At 39.0% G+C, this 23,689-nt stretch overlaps 1 protein-coding gene across 4 annotated transcripts in view; it reads left to right on the top strand.

Annotated features, from left to right (window-relative positions):
• Positions 1-23,689, top strand: part of LOC126297445 (transmembrane protein 39A) — a 181,146-nt gene that overhangs the window by 103,472 nt on the left and 53,985 nt on the right. For all 4 annotated transcript variants that reach the window (XM_049988293.1, XM_049988294.1, XM_049988296.1 and 1 more), the window contains exons 8-9: positions 11,738-11,844; positions 16,452-16,606. In XM_049988293.1, the coding sequence (XP_049844250.1) occupies positions 11,738-11,844; positions 16,452-16,606 (262 nt within the window). The remainder of the gene's footprint in view (positions 1-11,737; positions 11,845-16,451; positions 16,607-23,689) is intronic.

The raw sequence follows: 23,689 nt of genomic DNA, 5'->3' as shown, positions 1-23,689 counted from the left end.
AAGAAAGGAAAATCGTGGAGTACAAGACCCTGGACCGACTGACCTACACTGAGGCTAAGAGAAAATTTGAATGTCTGCAACCTGTACATATGTCATTGTCTTACGCCGTCACTACAACAGTTCTGGCACCAACAGCTCCGCCAACCCCAGTCACCTCTCAAAGCCGGAAGACTACACCTGCCTCCTTGATGGTGGGTGGGCATGGGTGCATTTATCCCCCTGTTGCTTCCACACCACCTACTTAGGGGTCAACACTGCCCGAACCGTCGGGGATGTCCGTCCCCACTTCTAAGCTGGAGAAGCGTAAGTCGTCTTCAGCTTCTCTCACTAGGAAGGGGTCCCTTGGGTCACTCCCTTCCCAGGTTTCTGCTAGTGGGAAAGATGACACCCGCCAATTGCTGAAGAGCTCAAAAGCAGCTGGTCGTAAGGCTTCACGCTCATCTTCAGTCCCAGAGCGGTGGCACCCACACCACTGCTACCTACAAGCTCTGCGTCTGAGGATGAAGCGGAGATTCTGGCGTCTGCTGAGGACCTAGATCTTGCCAGACCCTCGGACACAATGAATATAGACTGCTCAGGCAATAAGTTGGTGGCAGCAGGTGACTCTGAGGCATAAAATGCCTCATTGAATGTTCCATGTCTTCCCAGTATCATGATGACATCTTCCTCCAGTGGAATTGCGGCGGTTTTTTCCACTGCCTGGCTAAGCTACAGCAACTGTTAAGCTTTAACCTGCTATCTGCATTGCCCTCCAGGAGTCTTGGTCCCTGGCAATGCGGACCACTGCCCTCCTCAGCTATAAAGGATATTACAGGAACCGTAGTGACTATAATTGAGTGTCAGGTGGAGTTTGCATTTATGCCCTAAACTCAGTCTGTAGTGACACTGTGCCCCTTCAAACCCCTCTTGAAGCTGTGGCTGTCAGAATAGGGACGACGCAGGAAATAACTGTGTGCAACGTATATCTTCCTCCAGATGGTGCAGTACCACTGAATGTATTAGCTGCACTGATTGATCAACTCCCTAAAGCTTTCCTACTTTTGGGAGATTTTAACACCCATAACCCCTTGTGGGGTGGCACCATGCTTACTGGCCGAGGCAGAGATGTCAAAACTTTACTATATCAGTTCGACCTCTGCCTCTTAAATACTGAGGCTGCCACAGAGTTCAGTGTGGCTCATGGTAGTTACTCGGCCATTGATTTATCAATCTGCATCCCAGGACTTCTCCCTTCTATCCACTGAAGGTCATATGATGACCTGTGTGGTAGCAACCACTTCCCCATCTTCCTGTCACTGCCCAGGTGTCAGGCTCAGGGACACCTGCCCAGATGGGCTTTAAACAAGACGCGCTGGGAAACTTTCACCTATACTGTCACTGTTGAATCTCCCCTACATATTAATATCTATGTGATGGTTGAGCAGGTGACTACAACAATTGTTTCTGTAGCAGAAAACACAGTCCTTCGCTCTTTAGGGTGCCTCCGGTGTAAGGCAGTCCCTTGCACCCTTCCCTGGAGCACTTCATAGCCTTTTAACGGCTCCGTGCCCATGTTTGCCAACTTATCAAACTATGGAAGCAGGAGTGTTGGGAGAGATAAATCTCGACCTTTGGGTGCCATATGTCACCTTCTCAAGTCTGGGCAAAGATCAAACGTCTTTTCGGGTACCAGACCCCAACAGGTGTTCCTGGTGTTACCATAAATGACGTGTTATTTACTGATGTAAATGCGATTGCTGAGCACTTTGCTGGAGGCTCTGTGTCGAAGAATTACCCCCCAGCCTTTTGCACTCAAACGGCGGCTGGAAGGGAAAATCCTCTCATTCACTACACGCCACAGAGAATACTACAATGTCCCATTTACTGAATGGGAGCTCCTCAGTGCCCTTGCACATTGCCCCAACACAGCTCCAGGGCCTCATTGGATCCAAAGCCAGATGATTAAACATCTCTCATCTGACCACAAGTGACATATCCTCATCACCTTCAACTGGATCTGGTCTGATGGCATCTTTCCGTCACGGTGGTGGGAGAGCACCATCATTCTGTTGCTCAAACCCGGTAAAAACCTACTTGATGTGGATAGCTATCAGCCCATCAGCCTCACCAATATTGTTTGTAAGCTGCTATAATGAATGGTGTGTTGGCGGTTGGTTTGGGTTCTGGAGTCACGTGGCCTACTGGCTCCATGTCAGGGTGACTTCCGCCAGGGTCATTTTACCACTGATAATCTTGGGCCCTTTGGGTCTGCCATCCGAACAACTTTTTCCAGATGCCAACACCTGGTTGCCATATTTTTTGACTTATGTAAAGCGTACGACATGATCTGGCGACATCATATCCTTGCCACGTTGTATGAGTGGGGTCTGCGGGGCCTGCTCCTGATTTTTATCCAAAACTTTCTCTGAACCTGACCTACGTTCTGACTTACGCCGTAGGGTTTTTCAGCTTTGGGAGACAAAATGGTATAACAGTACGCACAACAAACTTAATGTCATTAAGGAGACTACGAATGTGTGGTAGTCTTCCATGCGGGCCTCTTGCAGTGGATCTGTTGTCCTCTGACGGCTCATTGGCCATGCTTGGGTGACCCACGGTTACCTCTTGTGGTGTGAAAACCTGCCTCGGTGTCTGTGAGGCGCCCGGTTGACAGTGGCCCATATTGTGGTGCACTGTCCCACTTTGACTGCCCAGCGAGAAAATCTTGGGTTACTAGACTTGTTGCTGCTCATTTTATCTGACAGCGCCTCATTGGCTTATTTAGTTTTATATTTTATTCGTGAGGGTGGGTTTTATCATTTAATCTAAGTTTTAGCGCGTGTCCCCGTGTCCTCTACCCTGATGCTTTTAGGGCGGAGGTTTTAATGTGTTGCAGAGTGGCTGGTTTTTCCTTTTTATTGTCATGGTCAGCCACCCACTGTAATGTGCTTTCTTGTTTTACTCTCTTTGGTTTAGCATCTCCCTGTTGTTTTCTTGTCCTCTCTTGTTCCTTTTAGTGTTCGTTGCTTTTACTTTGTTCTTGTGGTTTTTCCTTTCTTTTCGTTTTGTGTTGTATGTCTAGTCTGTATTACTTTCACACTTGTGGCATTGTTTTATTAGGGACAAGGGACCTCGTAGTTTGGTCCCTTCCCCCCCTCATTTAAAGCAAGCAAGCAACCAACCAACCAATCTGTCTTTCATCCTGCAACTTACTTTGGACACACCTGATGGTGCACGACGTGTAGAAATCATGTTGACTGCCATTTTATCATTCCATCCATAGATAACTACTTCATCATTGCTAATTTTGTAATAGAATTTACTTCTCTCAAGTTCCTTTTCCTCACTGAGATTTGGCATTTTTTCCGCCTGGAATTTTTTGTTCCACAAGTGTGCCGACCATTGAACTTTAGGTTCTTGAACAGATCATATGATGTAAAATAATTGTCCCTAAAAATAATATGACTCTTCCCATGAAGATCTCTGGTTAAATTTAGAACCACTTTCAGTCCTAACCCTACTACTGGAGACTGTGAAACTTCTACTGCATAAAAATCAAATTGAAAATATGTGCCAGATCAGGATTCGAACCCGGGATCTTCTGCATACTACACAGTTGTGTTAACCACTGTGCCACCCGGACACAATGTTTATCGCAGCTGTGCAGACCAACTCAGCATACTTCTTGGCTGGCCCAAATTCCCACCTAGTGCCACTCCCCTGTCCATGTCCTCGATGCTCGCTAATTGTAGGTCGGATGTAATTGTGCATCCACACTGAATGTGGTGGATCCGTTGCCCATTGAGGCAAATCAGTTATACAAATGTGTGGACTCTTATAAGTCGTTTCCTAGTTTGTCGTAATTCTGACTGTTTGTATCAGGAGACACAGAATTATCATTGAGTTGCAAGTTACTCAGTAACCAATGTTTTTACTGTCATAAACTTCAATATATAACTTTCACTAAGGTCTGTATCAGTGCTGCAGTAATCTCTGTAGCTAGGTTTTTGGTGATTCCCTTTTAAAAATTTATTCCGACAAAAAAAGTTTTTATTTCATGTTCGTTGGTGGGGACGAAAGATTTGCCTGTTTGTGTTGCATATAAATTGGTTTGAAACATTATATGGTTTGTAAGTGTTTCAACAAAAACTTGCATAGTAAGTCAGCTGGGTTTAGGTTCAATTTGTTCTTTATTTCTGCAACCGCACCACCTTATGCAGCAAATAATGGCACTTGGTCAACACTTGTTTCTTAGCCACAGTTTATCATGGCCATTGATAGAACAGTTAGTGACATCACATTGTTTTCAGTTGTCCCATCACTTTCACTTTTATCCTCAGAATCGCTACTGCTCGATATCTGACTGTAAACAAAAGCAGAAGTTTAACAATCTGTTGTAAATGTCAGGTCATTGACATCACTTTCACTATAGTCAACACTGTTGTTACTTGAAGAAATTCATCAAATAATATTCGGTAACATTCTTCCTATGTTGTTCTCTTTCGACAAGACATACTGGATGGAAAAGAAGGGCAATGGTTAGCACCATTAACCAAACAGAAATCCATCTGTAAAGTATAGAAAATTATATTTGAATAAAAAGTAATATTACTTTTAGATTTATGGAAGGTCAACACACAAATATAAAGTTACTTACCCAAATAGCTCCATAAAGAAGAGCTACAGAGAGAAAGGTATGACACTTCCACAAACAACATAAAAAATGTATGAAATATCAGCTCGTGTCGTAAATATGCGGCAAAAGTACTGCACTGTGATTCTCCTGCCATCCAGTGAAACTTCAGTCAACAGTTAGTTAGTTGTGAGAGCCACAGTGACCACAGCCCTTTCAAAACAGTTTGCCTACATATGTGGTAGGTTACAGTGATGCCTTCCCTTCAAAGAGTTAAACAAAGGGTATGGGTGCCTCGAGACTTTAGGCTACTACTACTACGTGATCAGGTCCAGTGGACCGCACGCATCTACAAGTTTCCTCCTCCACTGTATTCTGTCCATTGCTGCTATCAGCCATCCGTTCACATCTATTGACACTTGGTTTAAATCTTCATGGAGTCCATCCCTCCAGCGCTTCTTGGGTCTCCCTAGTGATCTCTTTCCTGTAGGTGTGAAATCCAGGAGTTTCCGAGGCCATCTGTGATACTTCATCCAGGCCACAAGGCCGGACCACTGCATTCATTTGGCTTTGACAGTTCCTGCTATGTTGGGCTGCTGGTATAGTTCCTCAAGCTCTTGGTTGTATCTGATCCTCCATTCCCCTGTATCTGCATCCAGAACTGGACCGAAGACCTTCCAAAGCACTTTTCTCTCAAAAACAAGGAGCTTATGGAAGTCCTGTTTCTGGATACTCCATGTCTCACAGCCATATACAACAACAGGCTGGATCAGGGTTTTGTACAGTCGAATATTGAACTGTCTGGAGAGATGTCTGGGCCGAAGCAGTTGTGCTAGGCTGTGGTAATATAGGTTTCCTGCTTGTTTTCTGGCATTGATCTCTGCTTCACTTGACGAGTCCTCAGTGAAAAGTGCCCCTAGGTTTTTGAATTCTTGCACTCTCTTGTAGGACTGGTCCCCAACCTGCAGTGATTGTAGATGATCAGCAGTCTGACAATGACCACGCGCCATAAAGAAGTACTCTGCCTTGGCTTCGTTTAGGCTGCATAATGTATATTATTAAGCTAATACAACTTATCATTGTGTTTATGAAACATTTTGTTTTGCTTGATTCATGCTGTTCCGAATTTCTTTTATTGCTTCCAAGAGTAAAATTTAACTTCCTTTATTATTGCTTTTAAAGTGTGCAGTTATTTACTATTAACTTCACTGAAAAGGAGACGTGAACATTCTTCAAGACTGTTATATTGGAACATTGCACAGTGATGATGTTTCCGTTATTAAATTTAATTGGGAACATTTTACTGACACATTACAAATATTCTGATCATAAATAACATTGTGCACTGTATCACCACTAATCCATAAATAAAGGGGAAAATCACAAAATGACTGTCATAAAATATCCTCTGCATTGATCTTTGTGCAGTGGGTGTAAATAAATGTGAGAAAGTGACTTGTTTCTTGAATGCTAGAACTGTTGTACTGACTAAAATTCTGTTAAATAAATACAGACTGTTTTAGCAAGAACAAGTGTAGTGAGGCACTTGTGGATAAAAAGTGCTTCAATGGTCTAACAAACATGGAAAACTAGTCTTGACTTGGTAGACCAGTGGAGGTTGTAATTGAACATTTAGGTCTAGAATTGACGCAATGGCAGCAGCTGTTCATGTAGATTATTACAGACAGCAAGTGGAATGGGGATTTGTATTGGGTCATTATACCAGCTCCTCATGGCAGCATATATATATATATTAAAAACAAAGATTCCAAGACTTACCAAGCGGGAAAGCGCCGGCAGACAGGCACATGAACAAAACACACAAACACACACACAGAATTACGAGCTTTCGCAACTGGCAGTTGCTTCGTCAGGAAAGAGGGAAGGAGAGGGAAAAATGAAAGGATGTGGGTTTTAAGGGAGAGGGTAAGGAGTCATTCCAATCCCGGGAGCGGAAAGACTTCCCTTAGGGGAAAAAAAGGACAGGTGTACACTCGCGCACACACACACACACATATCCATCCGCACATACATAGACACAAATAGAAAGAAACTTCCACATGGGAAAAATATATTAAAAACAAAGATTCCAAGACTTACCAAGCGGGAAAGTGCCGGCAGACAGGCACATGAACAAAACACACACACACACACACACACACACACACACACACACACACACACACACACACAGGATTACTAGCTCGGTTGCGAAAGCTAGTAATCCTGTGTGTGTGTTTGTGTGTTTTGTTCATGTGCCTGTCTGCCGGCGCTTTCCCGCTTGGTAAGTCTTGGAATCTTTGTTTAATAAGTATTCTCAAAGCCAATAATGAGTTCTTTGATATAATTATGAGGTTAACATACAGATGTGTGTCATCAGTTTATAGAATGCTATAGTGGAAATCCTGTTTCAGTCAGATATTTACTGGAAATTAAGATTAGCCAACCATATTTGTTCTAAAAGTCATAGAACCATTGTGGGATGTCTTTCAGACCCTCTTGAAAATTGAAGTTTAACAATATAGGTTAGGATTGGTGTCATTAATGTAGACTATGTAATTTAGGCATGACTATGGACACCGTGTCTTAAAACTGAACATTGGGACACTGGTTAATGCACTGGACTCTTGAATGAAGTTTAAATTGCTTTCCTGCCATCATGGTGTAAGTTTCCTTGAAAAACTGTAGATGAATGCTGAGGTGATTAATTATAGCTGATTTCTTTGCCTTCCCGTGTACTGAGAAAGTGCTCAGTCTACAGCGAACTTAAAGAAACAAGACATTAAATCTCTGTCTTTCTCAAGCATTTCTTAAAATGTTCAATGTTTGAATGTTGATGGGGGTAATAAATATGTTGCATTTTCATTGAATATATTTATTGTGACCCAAAAATTATAAGGAGACTCTTGACAGTACAAGCTTCGAATCTGATAAAGATTTGAATACATGTACAGGTAGCAACAATGTACTAGACAGCTTCTACAATATGTCAGATTCTATCTTAAAAAATGTGTATGCATTAATTACAAATAAAGGCAGAATTTTTGTGGTAATCCTCCCCTCCCCCACAACTGTTAATGAAAGCTGCAGCATCATGAAAGAAATGTACCAGAAATGGCAAAATTCAGTCCATGTGAGAGTTGTGGTGCTAAAAAAATAACAGTTAAATATGCACAACACTAAAACAATATAACATACACATAACTAGTATTAATTGGTGAAGTTACCTTATGCAGCAATAAGACTCTGCAACTTGTGGAATTCAATGAAACAGACATTGAATATGCTCTTGTGGAATAGCATTCAAAAATGCAGCCCTTGAAATCCGTTCTCCCAGATCTATTGGCTACTGAATAAACATTAGGAGCTTGTTGCCTTTGTCAAAATCCCAGACATATTAAAATTTTAGAAAGCGTTGTGGAGCATAACAGTAGATGTAAATGCTAAAAATCAGATAAAAACCATCTCGATCGAGATTGTGTTTATCAGATTTTTACCAGACATATTAAATACACTACTTGCCATGTGAATGATGAGGTCAGAAAAAAAAAGGTATGTTGTGCTAAGTTGTTGTGAACAGTAAATGGTGTCTTATTGGAACATAGCACTGGTAATAAATTAAAGATTTGTTACCACATCAGGTTCTACAATTCCCCTGACGTAACAGTCACTGTTTGGGACACCCACAATGTGCAGTGGTTTGTAGCTTTTCATTCCCGGCGTTCGAATAGCATGACAGAATAACACACAGGAGAAGAGGGCTTTCACTTCTATGACATTTCATGGATACTCACTAAGCACTGTAGTCCAAATGGAATGGAGAAAAAATCTGTTTCCAGGTGCTCTACAGTTCATATCAACGAACTATTTGTTTCCAGAGGTATATTTGTTTTGGCCTTGGGGTACCCTGCACGAGAGATACGTACACACAGTCAATTCCAGATTAGGTGCCAGTGGACTGGGGTAGCATACAATGGAACATCTTTACTGGTGTTCTGGTGTTGTGCCAAATCTCATATTGATGGCAAATTTATGCCATGGATCACTGCTTGGTTTATCACTGTTTATTTGGTGTGTGCCTCCCTCCACAGTTTCTTCCATTCCATTCATTGCAAGCCTGTGCTAATGCTGTCATTCTGTGTCTTCCTTTGTTTGCCATGCTCTCTGCATTGAATGTCCAGTAAGTTCCATCGCCCCCCCCCCCCTCCCCTTTTAATGTTGCAATTCATAGTATACCAGCTAATGCTGCAACTTGGCATTTTATTAGCCAAAACCTTTCTGTGTTCTCATGTTCTTCATTGTGATCAAAGTTGCAACATAGCAGGATTTTACTTTGAATCACAAAAAATAATTAGAGACTGAAGGTAACATGATATTGTGCCATGAATAAGATATATTTCAGTTGTGTGAGCAGGAGAAATGTAAAGTGCCTATTATCTCAATGTACAAAATGTTAAGTAATTGTGGAATGTGCCACCTCACCTCAGAATAACAGCAGACTTCATCCACGTAAAAGTAAACTAATGTAATACAAATGACTTGTGACTTAGATTCATATTTAGGAGAAGTTAGGTAAAAATCCCAGTTTTACCATCCTGGTGTAGGTTTTCTTTTGTTCCCCTAAATAATTTCAGACAAATTCCATCTGGCTGTTAAATTTGAGGTAGTACAGTGAATCTAATGACTGGGAAATAATGAAAATTATTCAAATTTTCCTCATTTACTGTACGTACTACATGATTTGACCATTTAGTTGTATCTTCTTTTTGGCCTTTGATATCTTGATCAGTACTCTGAAAATCACTTACGATGATTGGTGAAGGGTAAATACTGTATCAGAATCATCCTCCAACCCTCTCCCCCATTCTAATCCAATAATGGATGGTATGCAGCAAGAAAACTTGTTGATGCCCATCTATAAAAGACCAAATTTATCTAATAATGCCATTGTAATCATTGTGCATGTGTATATGGGAGGAAGTAATATGTTCTTCAAGTTGATTCAAATGTCTTAAGAACAGTCAATCAGTAATAGCAGCTTCAACACTTACATTTTGGATTAGCAGAAATTTTATACTCATGAGAGAAAACTCAGTTTATACAACAGAAAATTAATTTGGTGTTAGGCATTCTAGTGGCTTGTGTGATTATCATTACTCTTTAAGTCTTGAGGACTTGCAACAGAAGCTGGATATAGAATCTGGTGTTACTGTCCAACCAAACCTTTCTCAATCCTTTTGAGTGTGTCCAGGGCAAATGAGTAAATACTCCATCCGTACTGTGAATAACATCTTACCCATCCTTTGCAACAGTGAAAAAGAAAGCTCCACTAAACCTTCTAGGAATGGAGTGACAGCAGTGCAGAATCAGAATAAGTTTAAAGTCAATGTGTAGGTAGATGTAAAACAATGTTAGAAGCAGTACAACAGAAAACCAGCTAAAGTTGCAATAATTCTAGTTTCTCTTTCAAATCATCCAGATAGTCAAAATGGTATTTCCAAAAATACAAGAAACACACACACACACACATTATTATTATTATTATTATTATTATTATTATTATTATTCTGAAGTGCAAATGAACAGTTACAGCACACACAGATATGTGCTTAACTGTTCATTTACATTTCATAATACATGTAAACATTTATTGCTTTCAAACTATAAAAGATAAAAAAATAAGATTCTAACGTTAATAGAATGAGGAAAGTTCAAATTTTTATTCATTAAATGTGAGCACCATGCATTACACACAAATATCAATACGATGGCTCATTTCTTGCCACACACGAAGTAGCTCGTCTCTTGTTATTGAATTCACAGCTTACAATGCGATGTCGCAGACTTTCAAAAGTGTCGGGCGTAGGGGTGATAAAAACACAGTCTTTTACATAACTCCACAGAAAATGTCACAAGTTGTGATGTTCATTTTCTGCTCCTCCTGTTCTAATCCAATATCCCAGACCTCACACGTTGTAACTTTTATCTGTGGGGTTATGTAAAAGATGGCATTTTTATCCCCCCTACGCCTGACAGTCTTGAAAGTCTGCACTGCGTTGTTGAAGCTGTGAATCTGAAAATGAGAGACCAATTGCTTTATGTGTGGCAGGAAATGAACCACCATTTTGATATTTGCTGTGTAACACATGGTGCTCACATTGAATGCATAAAAATTTGAACTTTTCTTTTTCCAGGAATTGTGTTTTTATCATTTGTTGTTTGGAAGCAATAAATGTTTGAAATCTATTACTACTTTTTGAATAGCCCTATATGGTTCTTGTATTTTTGGAAATACCATTTTGACTATCTGGATTATACGAAAATGAGTCCAGGCCTGAAACTAGTCATTGAGTGAATAAAATAAATAAATAAATTTACAACTTAGACTGGTTTTCCATTGTACCAATTAACAGAAGCTGCAGACCTGCAATTATTCCAGCATGTTGGGAGCTCTTAAATGTTAGAAGCTTTTAGCTAAAATTCGAGGAAATTCTTGATCTTTGATATTTATGAGGAAAGAAGTTTGAGTCACATGCTTAACCAATCAATGGTGTGTTTGAGAAAAAGCATAACAGATGGTATGTCTTGCAGTAAAATGGTTGGTAACCAACTGAAATGTGAAATTCTGAATTATGATTTCAGAGTTCTTTTAGTGAAAAATGAAATATTACTGTCAATCCATTTTATTAGTTCATGAATTTAAAGACAGAAGATAATTACTTGAATAGCTAAGTTGTTTTTGTATTTTTTTTTCTTGTATCCAATTAAATACTCTGCAACTTCTGCTTTTACTATAAGGGGAAAACATGCAGTGTTCAATTGATTGCTAAGTTTGTAATTTTGTTATATGAATGTTAAGGTATAATAAAAAATACTAATCTTTAGTTTAACTTGATGTTAATCTTTTCATTTAGTAATGATGGTAATAGTAGCAATAAGCTGCAGTTGGAGAAAACTGATTTCTCACTACTGTGGAATACTGCAACTGTTTTTCCTTATGAGTACAATCCAAAATAGTGCACCACATTTGATACTAATGATTTTAATGATGATAACAGTATAATGACTTTTCTGTTTCACCAGTTATGCCTGTATTAAACCATGATTTTATTTTATTTCTTTTAGGATTTCTGTTTATTTTATCCTGTTTGGGCTCAGCATAAGCCCATTTTTTGACGTTACCTCATTATCCGCGGTATCAAAAGAGGAATGCAAAGGACGTCCAATTGTAGGTATGCTGAGTGAAATAAGTGTTACATACTACTAAGAAGTTTTGATGAATACCTTGTAATTTTGTAAATATAGATGTTTCATGCAGGCAGCTTGATTTGGAACTGGTTATGCAATAACTATGCAGTTGAAGGTAGGTAGACAGAAATTGTATGCTTTTATCGCATGTCTGGACTGTAGTTTTCATCTTGCAAATGAATATGTAGTGTGTGTGTTTAAATATCATAGTGGTAAAATACTAAACCTGCTTTGCTATAGTTCTGTGTATTACTGTAAATTGATAGACAATGTTTCTGTATAGACAGTATCTTCCACCAAAAAAGAAATTGGGGTAATGATATGAAAAACACATCAAGTCTCTTTCAGTCAAGAGTACGCAGTGTTCATGACAGTGTAAAAAGGGGACCGGAAAGTAATGTCTTTTTTTTTTTACATTAAATTCCAACAGATAAGTTGTTAACAAATTTTGATAATATTATGAAAAGGAAAGACTGCTGCTCGCCATATAGTGGACATGTTGAGTCACAGACAGGCATATCAAAAAGAAGGCCTCCTTCTGAATTAGACAATATACATACAGAGATTCAAGCAATTGAAGCTCTGGATTTTCCATTGTTTGCTCACAACTTAATGCTTTTAATCAGTGATACAATCACCCTCATTATCAACAACCTTCTGCCATCTAGTGAGCAAATTTTCAATGGCAGATCAATAAAAATCAGTTGGCTTTTGAGCAGAACACCTGGAGAAGACAGTTAGGACATCATCCACATTTTCATATTTTTTCTACCGATTAGAAAATGTAGCAGTAGGAATAAATGGAAATCTTATGGTGCAATATGTGTGAGTATATCTTTCACACTAATTCATTAATTTTTTCCAGGGTCCGTCTTGGGCTTTATTTTGTTGAAGAATAATGCCTGTTGACAATTGCTGGATACTTTTCAATTAAAGAATGATTTGCTCAATACAATTGTTTGCAGTAAAGGCCTGCAGTCACAGTTTGTCCAGGTGCAAGCAAAGTGAATGACCCCACGAGTACTCAACCACACACACAAAAGCACCTTTTTGGGGTGTAAACATGGCTTCTCATCTCCAGTGATCAAGCATTCAAAAAATGCTTCTGTTTTGTGCTGCTGAAACAAAAAGGTGCATGTGGTGAATCTGTTTGTTGTTTGTCTTTACCAATCTACTGCAAATGTTCTTGTATGGTTGACCAAGGTTGATTAAGAGTGTTCAGCAGTTCCTCGATTGTCTGACATGGATTTCCTTCCACTGCTGCCCTTAACATGTCATTGTCCAAAGTTGTTGGTTTTTCTTATCACTATGAGTCAGACAGATAAGAATCACTGAATTTGACATTAGAAAACCTTCTTGTGAATGTCTGATGCACTTGGGTAAACCTCACAAATGTAATTGGTAGCAACTGTTGTGTTACTACTCTTGTGAAACTAAAGCATACGATCCCATATATGTACCTCTTGTGGGTTTTGGCTGGCTATTTCACCATAAATAGCTATAAATATAAGAAGATTTTATGATTTACAAGTAAACAAGTCACTCTAACCTTAAAATGTTCTTGGGGTGACTGTGAAGTACACAATGAGCTGATAAACAAACAAATATTAACATGCATAGAAACATTACTTTCGAAACAGCATTACTTTCCGGTCCCTCTAGTAGCTGAAATGATACAGGCTATGCAGAACTGTCTAGTCATACAGAAGAGAGAAGGCACATTGCAGGTGCTGGTTTGAGAAGCATCTCAGCGACTTAGAATTATGGGCACGCAAAACAGAATGGAAAAATGTTAGAGGTGAGGTATATACAGTGTGTATTTAATTGAGTAACCATTTTGAGTACACTGCAGTTGCAGAATTTTGATAACTTAAATTGCATGGATGTCAGTGATATTCTAGTTTAGTATTTACTTTCCATTAAGAAGTCAGCACATTTGAGAACCAAAACTGTGAGAATCTTCTATAAAATTAGGTTCTTTGTGTCGGCATTTCCCTTATAGTTATCAATAAGATTGTCTTGGTGTTTAATAGTTTTATTGTTAATTTAATTTGTAATATTGAGTCTGCATTGTGCTTCAGTGCAAGTTTTCTGTAGCAATTTGTCTGAGCTGGATCATTCAGTTGCATTTTATATTTGCATCCCAAAAGTGTATTTCTTTATTGATCATGACCTCAGCTGTAGATTTTTCCACTGGCTGGAAGTAATTGAGAATGTCACTAAAATGACATGTTAGTCACAGAAAATTTTGTTCGATGTGTATATCACTTGTCTTAAACATAATATCTGGTCATACATATTAAATTTATGTTTTACAGACCAAGTTGCATATTTTTTCGTATTTTCTTCAGTTTCTGCTGTATTTACTGAAAAGTGTTAGGCACGTATTCTGGCTGCCTTATACTCTGTCAGTCACATCTTTTGACTCCACTTCTATAAATCTTGAAGATGACAGCACCTTAAAAGTACAAAAAATCATTAAGCATTAAATTTAACACCACTTAGTGAATGTTTGACAGTAGTATTTTCAAACTCATTTTTTTTACCTCTGTCAGATGATCTTCAAAACAAATACAACTTTTCTCGCCCAGAAACATCTGTTCTTACTAGTGAATCAAAAGTAAAGAAAGTCGGTATTAATCTTTAACAATATGACATAAAAAGTACGCACAAATTTGATTCTAAAATTTTTAATGGCATGTTCTCCACTGAATTAAAATGAATTCAATGTACTTTCTGTGTCCAGAAAATACTGTATGCACAAAATGTTTGAAAAATTGTTATGATTGATTTTGTGCCCAACTTTTACCTTGTGTTTCATTGAAATGATAAATAATACAAACTTTAAATTTTAAACAGTGTGAGTTGTAAATCTGATCAAACTAGCTTGTTTGGATTACTACTCGATTCAATGTTAAGGTGTCTTGGTTTGGCAAAAACTGTCATACAGCTCCCACAACATATTGTAGACCCTACTGAAAGGCGTGAATTTTTTTGTAATTTTAATACAAATTTTGCATAGCTTAGTTTTATTGTATAGGGGACATTTGGGAAAACATTGCATTGAAGTTGGAGATGGTGAGGTGGGGGGGGGGGGGGGGGGGACAATGGTCCTATTAGTAGTGGAATGACCATATTCTTAGAATGGTTATAAATGCTGGAAGTATGAGAAAAATGAGAATTATTATGATAAGCCATGAAGTCCCTACCTCACACAAAACCAAGGTGTAACTGAGCCTGACAGCAAAAAATTTTCTGTGCCTAAATGCTTTTTTTGTGATATACCTTCTTTGTTAAGAAATTACTGCAGTATCAAAATGGTTGAAAAATTGCTCTAATGGAACACCCTCTCCCTTCATCAAGTTTGACTAAATGTAGTGTGAATGATTCGGCCTTGTAATTTAACATCATTTTTAACACACAAAGTTGAGCATCTGATCAAAAGATCTTTGGGTGTAATATTAATCAGTTTTAAATGTGGCAAAAAGCTCGCAGGACATTTTGTGGCCTGTCACCGAAAGCCCCGTAAAACCATGAATTTTGTGTAGCTTGAGTTCAGATTTTGCTCAGTTCAGTTTTGTTTTATAGGGAATATGTGTGCAAAATTCCATTCAAATTGGAGATTGTCTAGTGGGGATGCTTCCTAAAATTGGTCCACTTGATGTAGAATGGCCCGGTACTCTCTAGTAACTGAAGAAAGCTGCAACATCATGTGGATTTTATGTACATGGTAGTCAGAAACAGTCTGAGAAACTTTTAAGGGTGTTGCTGGGTAGACTGTGCTGAGAAATAATTGCTAAGAAAAAAATTAGATATGTTGTGCCATTTCCGAGTTCATTAGTATTGAAATTAGGCAGTCAGGCCATTGCATGCACAAATTCAAGTGACTCATGAGATACAATTAGTGTGAGTTGTTCTCATGGTGTAGATGATAGTTCACTAGACTACTCATCCTTTGGCTCAGGTTCGATTCTTAGTACTGTCCCGTATCCAATCATTGTATTCCTCTTTCATTTGATTTTAGGAAGCCATTCAAAGAACATGTTTGGCAGCACTGTCTCTGAGAGGCCACTTGAATTTGTGCTTGCAACTGCCTGATTGGCTAAATTAATGATAATTAACTCAATAATGGTGCAGTATGTCTAATTTCTTTCACGACAATTATTTTGAAGCACGACTTATCCTGTAACACACTTACAAGCTTTTCAGGCTGTTTCCAACCACTCTGTACAGGAAATATTCACTTTGTAAGAAATCTCAAGATATGAAAAAGATGTAAGCATATCCAAGTTGATGAACTACAGAAAAAGACAGTTGTTTTCAGGTTTAGTCTGTATATTGCGATTTAGAAGTATTTGCTTAATTCAAACTCCACATGTAATTTGACAAATATGCAAATTTGTAGTAATGCATGTTCAGCTCTTCATTTCAGTGCAATGGCACGTCCAAAAACTGCAGGCATCAACCTAAATGGTTTTGTAATTTTCTCTAATTTTTATGGAGTGTGTGTAATGGTATCTGTTCATTTGTTACCTTCCACTTAATGTATTTCATTTTATTTAATTGTTTTTCTTCTTCTCTTCTTTTTCAGGGAAGCCAATGCATAGTTGTTCAATGTCACCATACATAATAAGGGATGAAATAGAAGCACTGAAGACTGATTTTAATAATAGAATGAAACAAGTGCTGTTTAGCTCTGTACTTAATGCCTATTATGCAGGATTTGTGCCTTGTTGCTTTGCCCAGGTACTGTGAAAGAAGCACTTATTTAGATTTTATGTTAAGTTACTGTGTAATCATTCTTAAATGGCATGTGTAATTACTGATTATATTTTTACTCTTGTAGTGTATTTACATTGCATTGTCAGGGAGCACAAAGATAAATTTATACAGGTATAGCTGACATGATAATGTTCTCTTACAGAACATTAATGTGTGCGGTGCATTCAGAACTTTTTTCATTATGATTAATACAGAATGTGTAAAACCTAAGCTTAAATACCAATTATTTGTCAGAAGGAAGTTACACAAATAACTGTGTTTCTCTTACAAAGAGTACTAGCTTTCTATTGTACACAATTATAGACTGCTGCCTCTTTTACTTTCCATAGACATATTGAACTGTAAGGATAATGATGATATGAGATTAAAATAATATCTATCCCCTAGAATCAAGGCACAACACAGGCACCATATATATTATTGTAAAGTGTATTGGTAATGGTATCTGCCAGTAACCTAATACTCGGGTATCCCTGAACCACCTCTGCAAATACTGTTACAATGAAACCCTAACTATCTACAATGTATCTCCCAATTTGAAACCCTTGTTGTCCTATGCTTATAAGACCATTCCAGACACTACCTCCAAATTTTCCATTTAGTGATACTCTGCTCCTGTCTGGGGATACCACTGCTCAACAAATCCTATCCTACCCCCAGTGAACCCATCATGAAAACTGACCGAACAAGGTGACACAATGGTTAGCACACTGGACTCGCTTTTGGGACTAGATTTAGGTCTTCTGTGATTTATCTATGTAAGTGCAGGCAAATGCTGGGACGGATCATTTGAAAGGGCGCAGCTGATTTCCATCCACCATGTTGAAACAGACAGAGCTTGTGATCTGTCTCTAATGATCTTGAGGTCAAGAAAAGTTAAACCTCAATCTCCTTTTGTTCCTTCATTAAACTCCTCTTACCACCCATGCCTTGTCTTGCTCGCCTTTTGCATGTACCACATGTTGCAGAGCTTCTCCTCATGTCCCAGAAAACGCAGAACTCAAACAAATCAGAAAAAAAAACTTTTGTCAGTTTGTGTACCAAAAAAATAAAGATCAACCCTATAATGTTTCAGTTCTAGACTAGTGTGTCTCAGCATGAGCTTTGCCACAAATCTACCTGTGCTACGGGTTTATAATTGAATTCACACAGGGCTTCCCAACCTTTTCAGCTGACGGACCGCTTCTTCAGCCGAAAATCCATAACGGACCCTCTAGTCAGTCAAGAGCACAGTAATTTTAAATTTCAGAGCGAAACCCATGCGAACTGAAAGCTTCTAATGCAAGTGCCATGTTCCCAATAACCCCCCCCCCCCCTCCCTAATTTGAATTCCCACTGTATCTAGACACTTACTAGCGGATTTACTCCCTTCGTTCAACACACTATAGCCTGATTAAAATTACTTGGTAACTGACATTTCACACGTTGGAACTGCCTTTGTCCAAGAGCAATCAACATCACATCCAAACTGTTTGCTGTTGACAAGCTGCCACTTGTGGTCTGTTCACTTCCTGGCCACTGTTGTGTAAGGAGCATGCATATTTCATAACAGTTTTGTGTGTGTGTGTGTGTGTGTGTGTGTGTGTGTGTGTGTTTGTGTGTGTTTGTGTGTGTGTTTGTGTTTGTGTTTGTGTTTGTGTTTGTGTGTGTGTGTGTGTGTTTGTGTGTGTGTGTGTTTTTCGTGAAATCTGAAGAAAAATGTTCAAATATATGTAAAGTCTATGGGACTTAACTGCTGAGGTCATCAGTCCCTAGTCTTACACACTATTAACCTAAGTTTAACTTCTGCTAAGGACAACACACACACACACACACACACACACACACACACACACGAGAGGAGGACTCGAACCTCCGGCGGGGCGGCCGTGCAATCCACGACGACATGGTGCCTTAGACTGCGCGGCTGTGAAGAAAAGAGGTAGAGCCATGATTCGGGATGCAAACACATCACGAAATAAAAGAGGCCAAGGAATTACCTTTAAAGGACTATTGTGACATCTGTTGTGCAATGTGTGGGAATACATTCACCCAGTTTACGTGCATTTCCAAAACTGGATTTCGTAAGCCGATGTCCCCGTTCTGCTTTTGGTTGGTCAGGTAAACAATTCAAAATCAATTCTGGAAATCTGCTTTTATAAAGTCATTTTCCAGTTCCACAATCGATTTTCGTGCCCATGTAAACAGCTCGGAAAGTCTAGTTATTTTTATGTCTTTGCGTATCTACTGAACAGCAGCTGTCAGTCCATAGCAGGCAGCGTTGCAACAGTGTACTGTCTGTTGGTAGCTGGTAACTGGCAGGTTGCGTGGGAACAGTTTAGTCACAACTGACAACTTCAACTACTACTTGGATACTATATCGTGGCAGTCAGCCTCGACTCTAAACAAGTTAGGAGAACAAACAAACAGACTCTCTTATTTTTATATAAGAAGACAAAGCATTTCACAGAACGTAAGGCTTTTTTTCTCAAAGGAAACAATTCTGGCTGAGGAGGTTTACCTTTTATAAGGTGGCACATGAAAAGTTCTCATTTGTTTATCCTCGAGGCCAGTTGCCACAGTACAGTGTCGAGAGTATTAGCAAGTAATTATAATTGAAGTATAGGCAGGCCGTATTTTTAACTGAGAGGACAGAGTATATTGAAAGGAAAAGAACTTAGCTTTAGAGATCATTTTAATTTTCGTAACAAAAATATCAATACCAACAGAATTTAATTAATAATTATTTTGTAAATGATAGAAGACAGAAACAAAATTCCTACAGAGTTATAGTTCAGGCACATTCACTGAGCATCTGCGAAGAAAAATGCTTTCTTCTTTACTATAGATGAGTCTGTAGGAACAGTAATGGAATCCTAATGTGATGGTTGAGGGTGCTTCTGCTGACACAATTTTGAAAAGTTGGGTTCAATTCTTGAATACTGGAGACGGATGTCTGGTTCCGCATCTAGACAGCTTCAGTACTTAGTTTTGTGGGCAGAGGATATTGAGAATCCAGATTCACACGTGTATGTTGTGGCAAATGGATCCAAAAGTGTGAGTAATCGTCAATGTCAAAACTTGATTTCAATGTAGGGTCTGTGGCAATTTCTATCAACAACTCATATTCATTTGATGATAGAATGTTCAGCTTTTTGGATACAGTGAATGGGTTGACCACTCATTCGTATTTCTGCAGCTTCTCATCTTCAGCTGTTGGGAAATAATGCTCCAACAATGTCATCAAGCTTCGGAGATGTTACAGGATTTGATGAAACAAATTCCCAAGTGCCAGTGTTTAGTTTTTCAAAAACTCCTTGAGAAGAGGAAAACACTTGACCTTCGCCTCCTCGACACTCTCTGCCCAAATATTGATTTTCCTCTTGAATGCTCGAACTTTGTTGATAGCAGTGACCTCTATTTCACTTAGTCCTTGGAGTGAAATATTCATTTCGTTCATTTTGGAGAAAATGTCTGACAAATAGGCAAGAATACACTGCCAATTTTTGTCATTAATAAGGTCTGCTAATTTTTTGTTATGTTTCAAAAGGAAACCTAAGACTTCCAATCTTAATTCGTACAACCGGGACAGTGCATTCCCACGTGAGAGCCACCTCACTTCTGTGTGGAGAAGCAGGGAATGATGAAGGCTTCCCGAATCTTCACACAGTATTGTGAAAAGTCTTGGCTTCAATGGCCTTGATATGTAGTTAATGATTTGAATGGATTCGTCTAAAACTTTCTTGAACGAAACAGGCATTTGTTTCGTAGCTAAAGCATACCTGAGGAGAGCACAATGACTACGTCTGCAGTGCTTGGTGTTTTCTTTTATTTTAGATATTGCTCCAACTGTATGACCCGTCATATCTTTTGCTCCATCTGTGCACACATCTGTGCAATTAGACCATGAAACTTCATTAGTCCTTAAAAAATCATCCAATAGATGGAATATTTCAGCACCTGTTGTGTTGGCAGGTAGTGGTCTGCACAATAAGAGGTCCTCCTCAAAACACCCAGAATATTCATAATGGACAAAAGCCAATAAAATTGCTAATCCTGCAACACCAGTGGATTCATCTATCTGCAGAGAAAATGAATTGTGTTGGATGCGAGAAACAAGAGTGTCTTTCACATCATTTGACATGTCAACAATGCGTCTCTTGACAGTATTGTTTGATAATGGCACCGAAGATACAAGCTTTACTGCCTTTTCGTCTAGCATGCTAGAAACAATATCATTAACACACGGCTTTATGAGGTTTTCTACAATGGTATGAGCTTAGCCTGTTTTTGCCACTCAATAACTAACCAAGAAAGAAGCTTTTAATGAATTTTCATTAATTGTTTTTGAATGAGTTTTAATGCAATGCTGAGAAGCAGTTAGTTCAGCACTCTTCCTTTTGAAAAAATCAATGTCTTTAGCCTGGAAATCTGGGTGAGTACCTTCAAAATGACGGTGCAATTTCAACTGGAACCATTGAACTGTTCGGAAGGACTCATGCACTAATTATACACTGAGCTTCACCCTCCTTTGTTTCCATAAAGCCCATTTCTAAATAGCTTTTGTTGTACTTACGCTTCTTGGTTATTCCACTTCCACAGGATATTGCAACCAATGGAGTACTTGCAGCGTTTTCACATAATAAATCCAAGTGTGAAGCTTCTTTTGATTGTTCTTCCTTTGGTCGTCCTTCCTCTTCATTCATTTCAACTTGAAACTTCCCTTGTTGTAAGGTGATGGAGAAACTGCACCCTTCTTCAATGATCCCGACTTCAGCCACTGATCCATGTTAGAAATAGGTAGTGCACTGACAAAGCAAGTTTAACATTTAATTATGCCTGGGGCCACATACGTGCCAGCGAGCGCTGTGATTGGTCGACAAAACTTGCTCCGAACATTCGTAAAAGGTTTCAGCACATCTAGCGCCATGAGCTGGTGCACAAATGACCCCTGTATTATGGCGAAACAGTCGATCAGCCGCATTCTCCGGCATTAAACTGTATATGCGTTCTCAGTTATGAACAGCAAAGTCTGCTTTGGGGGGGGGGGGGGGGGGCGGGTGATGAATTTGATTTTCACATTTTTATTCAATAATTTTACTCATTATTTTACATGATTTGGTGAAAGGTGGCTGCGGACCCCCTAGAAAGAGCTAGCGGACCCCTAAGGGGCAGACGACACTTTGGGAAGCCCTGAATTAACATAATGATTTATGATATGATGCTTGTTAATAGTTCTGATATGTCATACATCTGATTATGATGTAATGTGAGAATGGTCTTTTTATGACTGAAACTGGTTGTTTAATATAGTGACAGCACAGCTGTGTGCAATCCATGATTTTGCAAAATTTGTAGAAGCTGTAAGTCATCGCCTCTTTAAAATAATGTGGATTAAGTTTCTGTATAATAGTTACCTGTTCACAAATATCAGAAAAGAAGTTGTGCTATTTAAACAGATACAAGGCATCTGAATGTGACTGATGTTGCTAAAACTCCATCATTTTCTGGAGATGGATTTCCGAACTTAGGGTCGTGTATGAGAGTTCCTAGTAAATAATGCAATTATTTTTCAACAGTTAGATTTGCAGAACAATGAAATTAAATCCCGCTGTCTTACAGAAATGACCGCAAGTATAGCTACAGAAGTGTCCTAGGTTTGAGAGTGTAGATTGTATTTTATTGTTCCTGTTGTCTACATAGAAGCTTATGCGTAAGACATTGGACAAGTGAAGTTATAAATATACAGGCTGAAAGTAATTTCAAGGCATACATATGTAAGCTTACAATAAAACACTTTACACATAAGTAAGTATTTATATAACACATTTCATAAATTTACATATTCTCCAATGGAGTAAAAGCAGTGATGCTGTAAAAATGACTTTAGAGATTTTCCAAATGTATTGACCTCAGTGATAGCTTTTATGTTTTCAGGAAGTTTGTTATAAAGCTTAACTCCCATGTGAAAAGTACCTTTTTGGCACAGTGCTGTGCTGATTTGAGTCATATGTAAGTTTCTGTTTTGTCTGGTAAAGTGCTCATGTATATCACAGTTTTTTTGTAGTCTCCGGTCCTTGCCTATTACATTTAATTTAAAGAACAAAAGGGTTTCCATCTCCCCATGAACCATGGACCTTGCCGTTGGTGGGAAGGCTTGCGTGCCTCAGCGATACAGATGGCCGTACCGTAGGTGCAACCACAACGGAGGGGTATCTGTTGAGATGCCAGACAAACATGTGGTTCCTGAAGAGGGGCAGCAGCCTTTTCAGTAGTTGCAGGGGCAACAGTCTGGATGATTGACTGATCTGGCCTTGTAACAATAACCAAAACAGCCTTGCTGTGCTGGTACTGCGAACGACTGAAAGCAAGGGGAAACTACAGCCGTAATTTTTCCCGAGGACATGCAGCTTTACTGTATGATTAAATGATGATGGCGTCCTCTTGGGTAAAATATTCCGGAGGTAAAATAGTCCCCCATTCGGATCTCCGGGCAGGGACTACTCAGGAGGACGTCGTTATCAGGAGAAAGAAAAGTGGCGTTCTACGGATCGGAGCATGGAATGTCAGATCCCTTAATCGGGAGGTAGGTTAGAAAATTTAAAAAGGGAAATGGATAGGTTAAAGTTAGATATAGTGGGAATTAGTGAAGTTCGGTGGCAGGAGGAACAAGACTTTTGGTCAGGTGGATACAGGGTTATAAATACAAAATCAAATAGGGGTAATGCAGGAGTAGGTTTAATAATGAATAAAAAAATAGGAGTGCGTGGAAGCTATTACAAACAGCATAGTGAACGCATTATTGTGGCCAAGATAGACACAAAGCCCATGCCTACTACAGTAGTACAAGTTTATATGCCAACTAGCTCTGCAGATGATGAAGAAATTGATGAAATGTATGATGAGATAAAAGAAATTATTCAGGTAGTGAAGGGAGACGAAAATTTAATAGTCATGGGTGACTGGAATTCGTCAGTAGGAGAAGGGAGAGAAGGAAACATAGTAGGTGATTATGGATTGGGGCTAAGAAATGAAAGAGGAAGCCGTCTGGTAGAATTTTGCACAGAG

Source organism: Schistocerca gregaria, chromosome X (assembly GCF_023897955.1).
Source record: "Schistocerca gregaria isolate iqSchGreg1 chromosome X, iqSchGreg1.2, whole genome shotgun sequence".
Classification (NCBI taxonomy): domain Eukaryota; kingdom Metazoa; phylum Arthropoda; class Insecta; order Orthoptera; family Acrididae; genus Schistocerca; species Schistocerca gregaria.
Note: the sequence above shows the minus strand (reverse complement) of the source record. Positions and strands in the feature narration are given on the sequence as shown.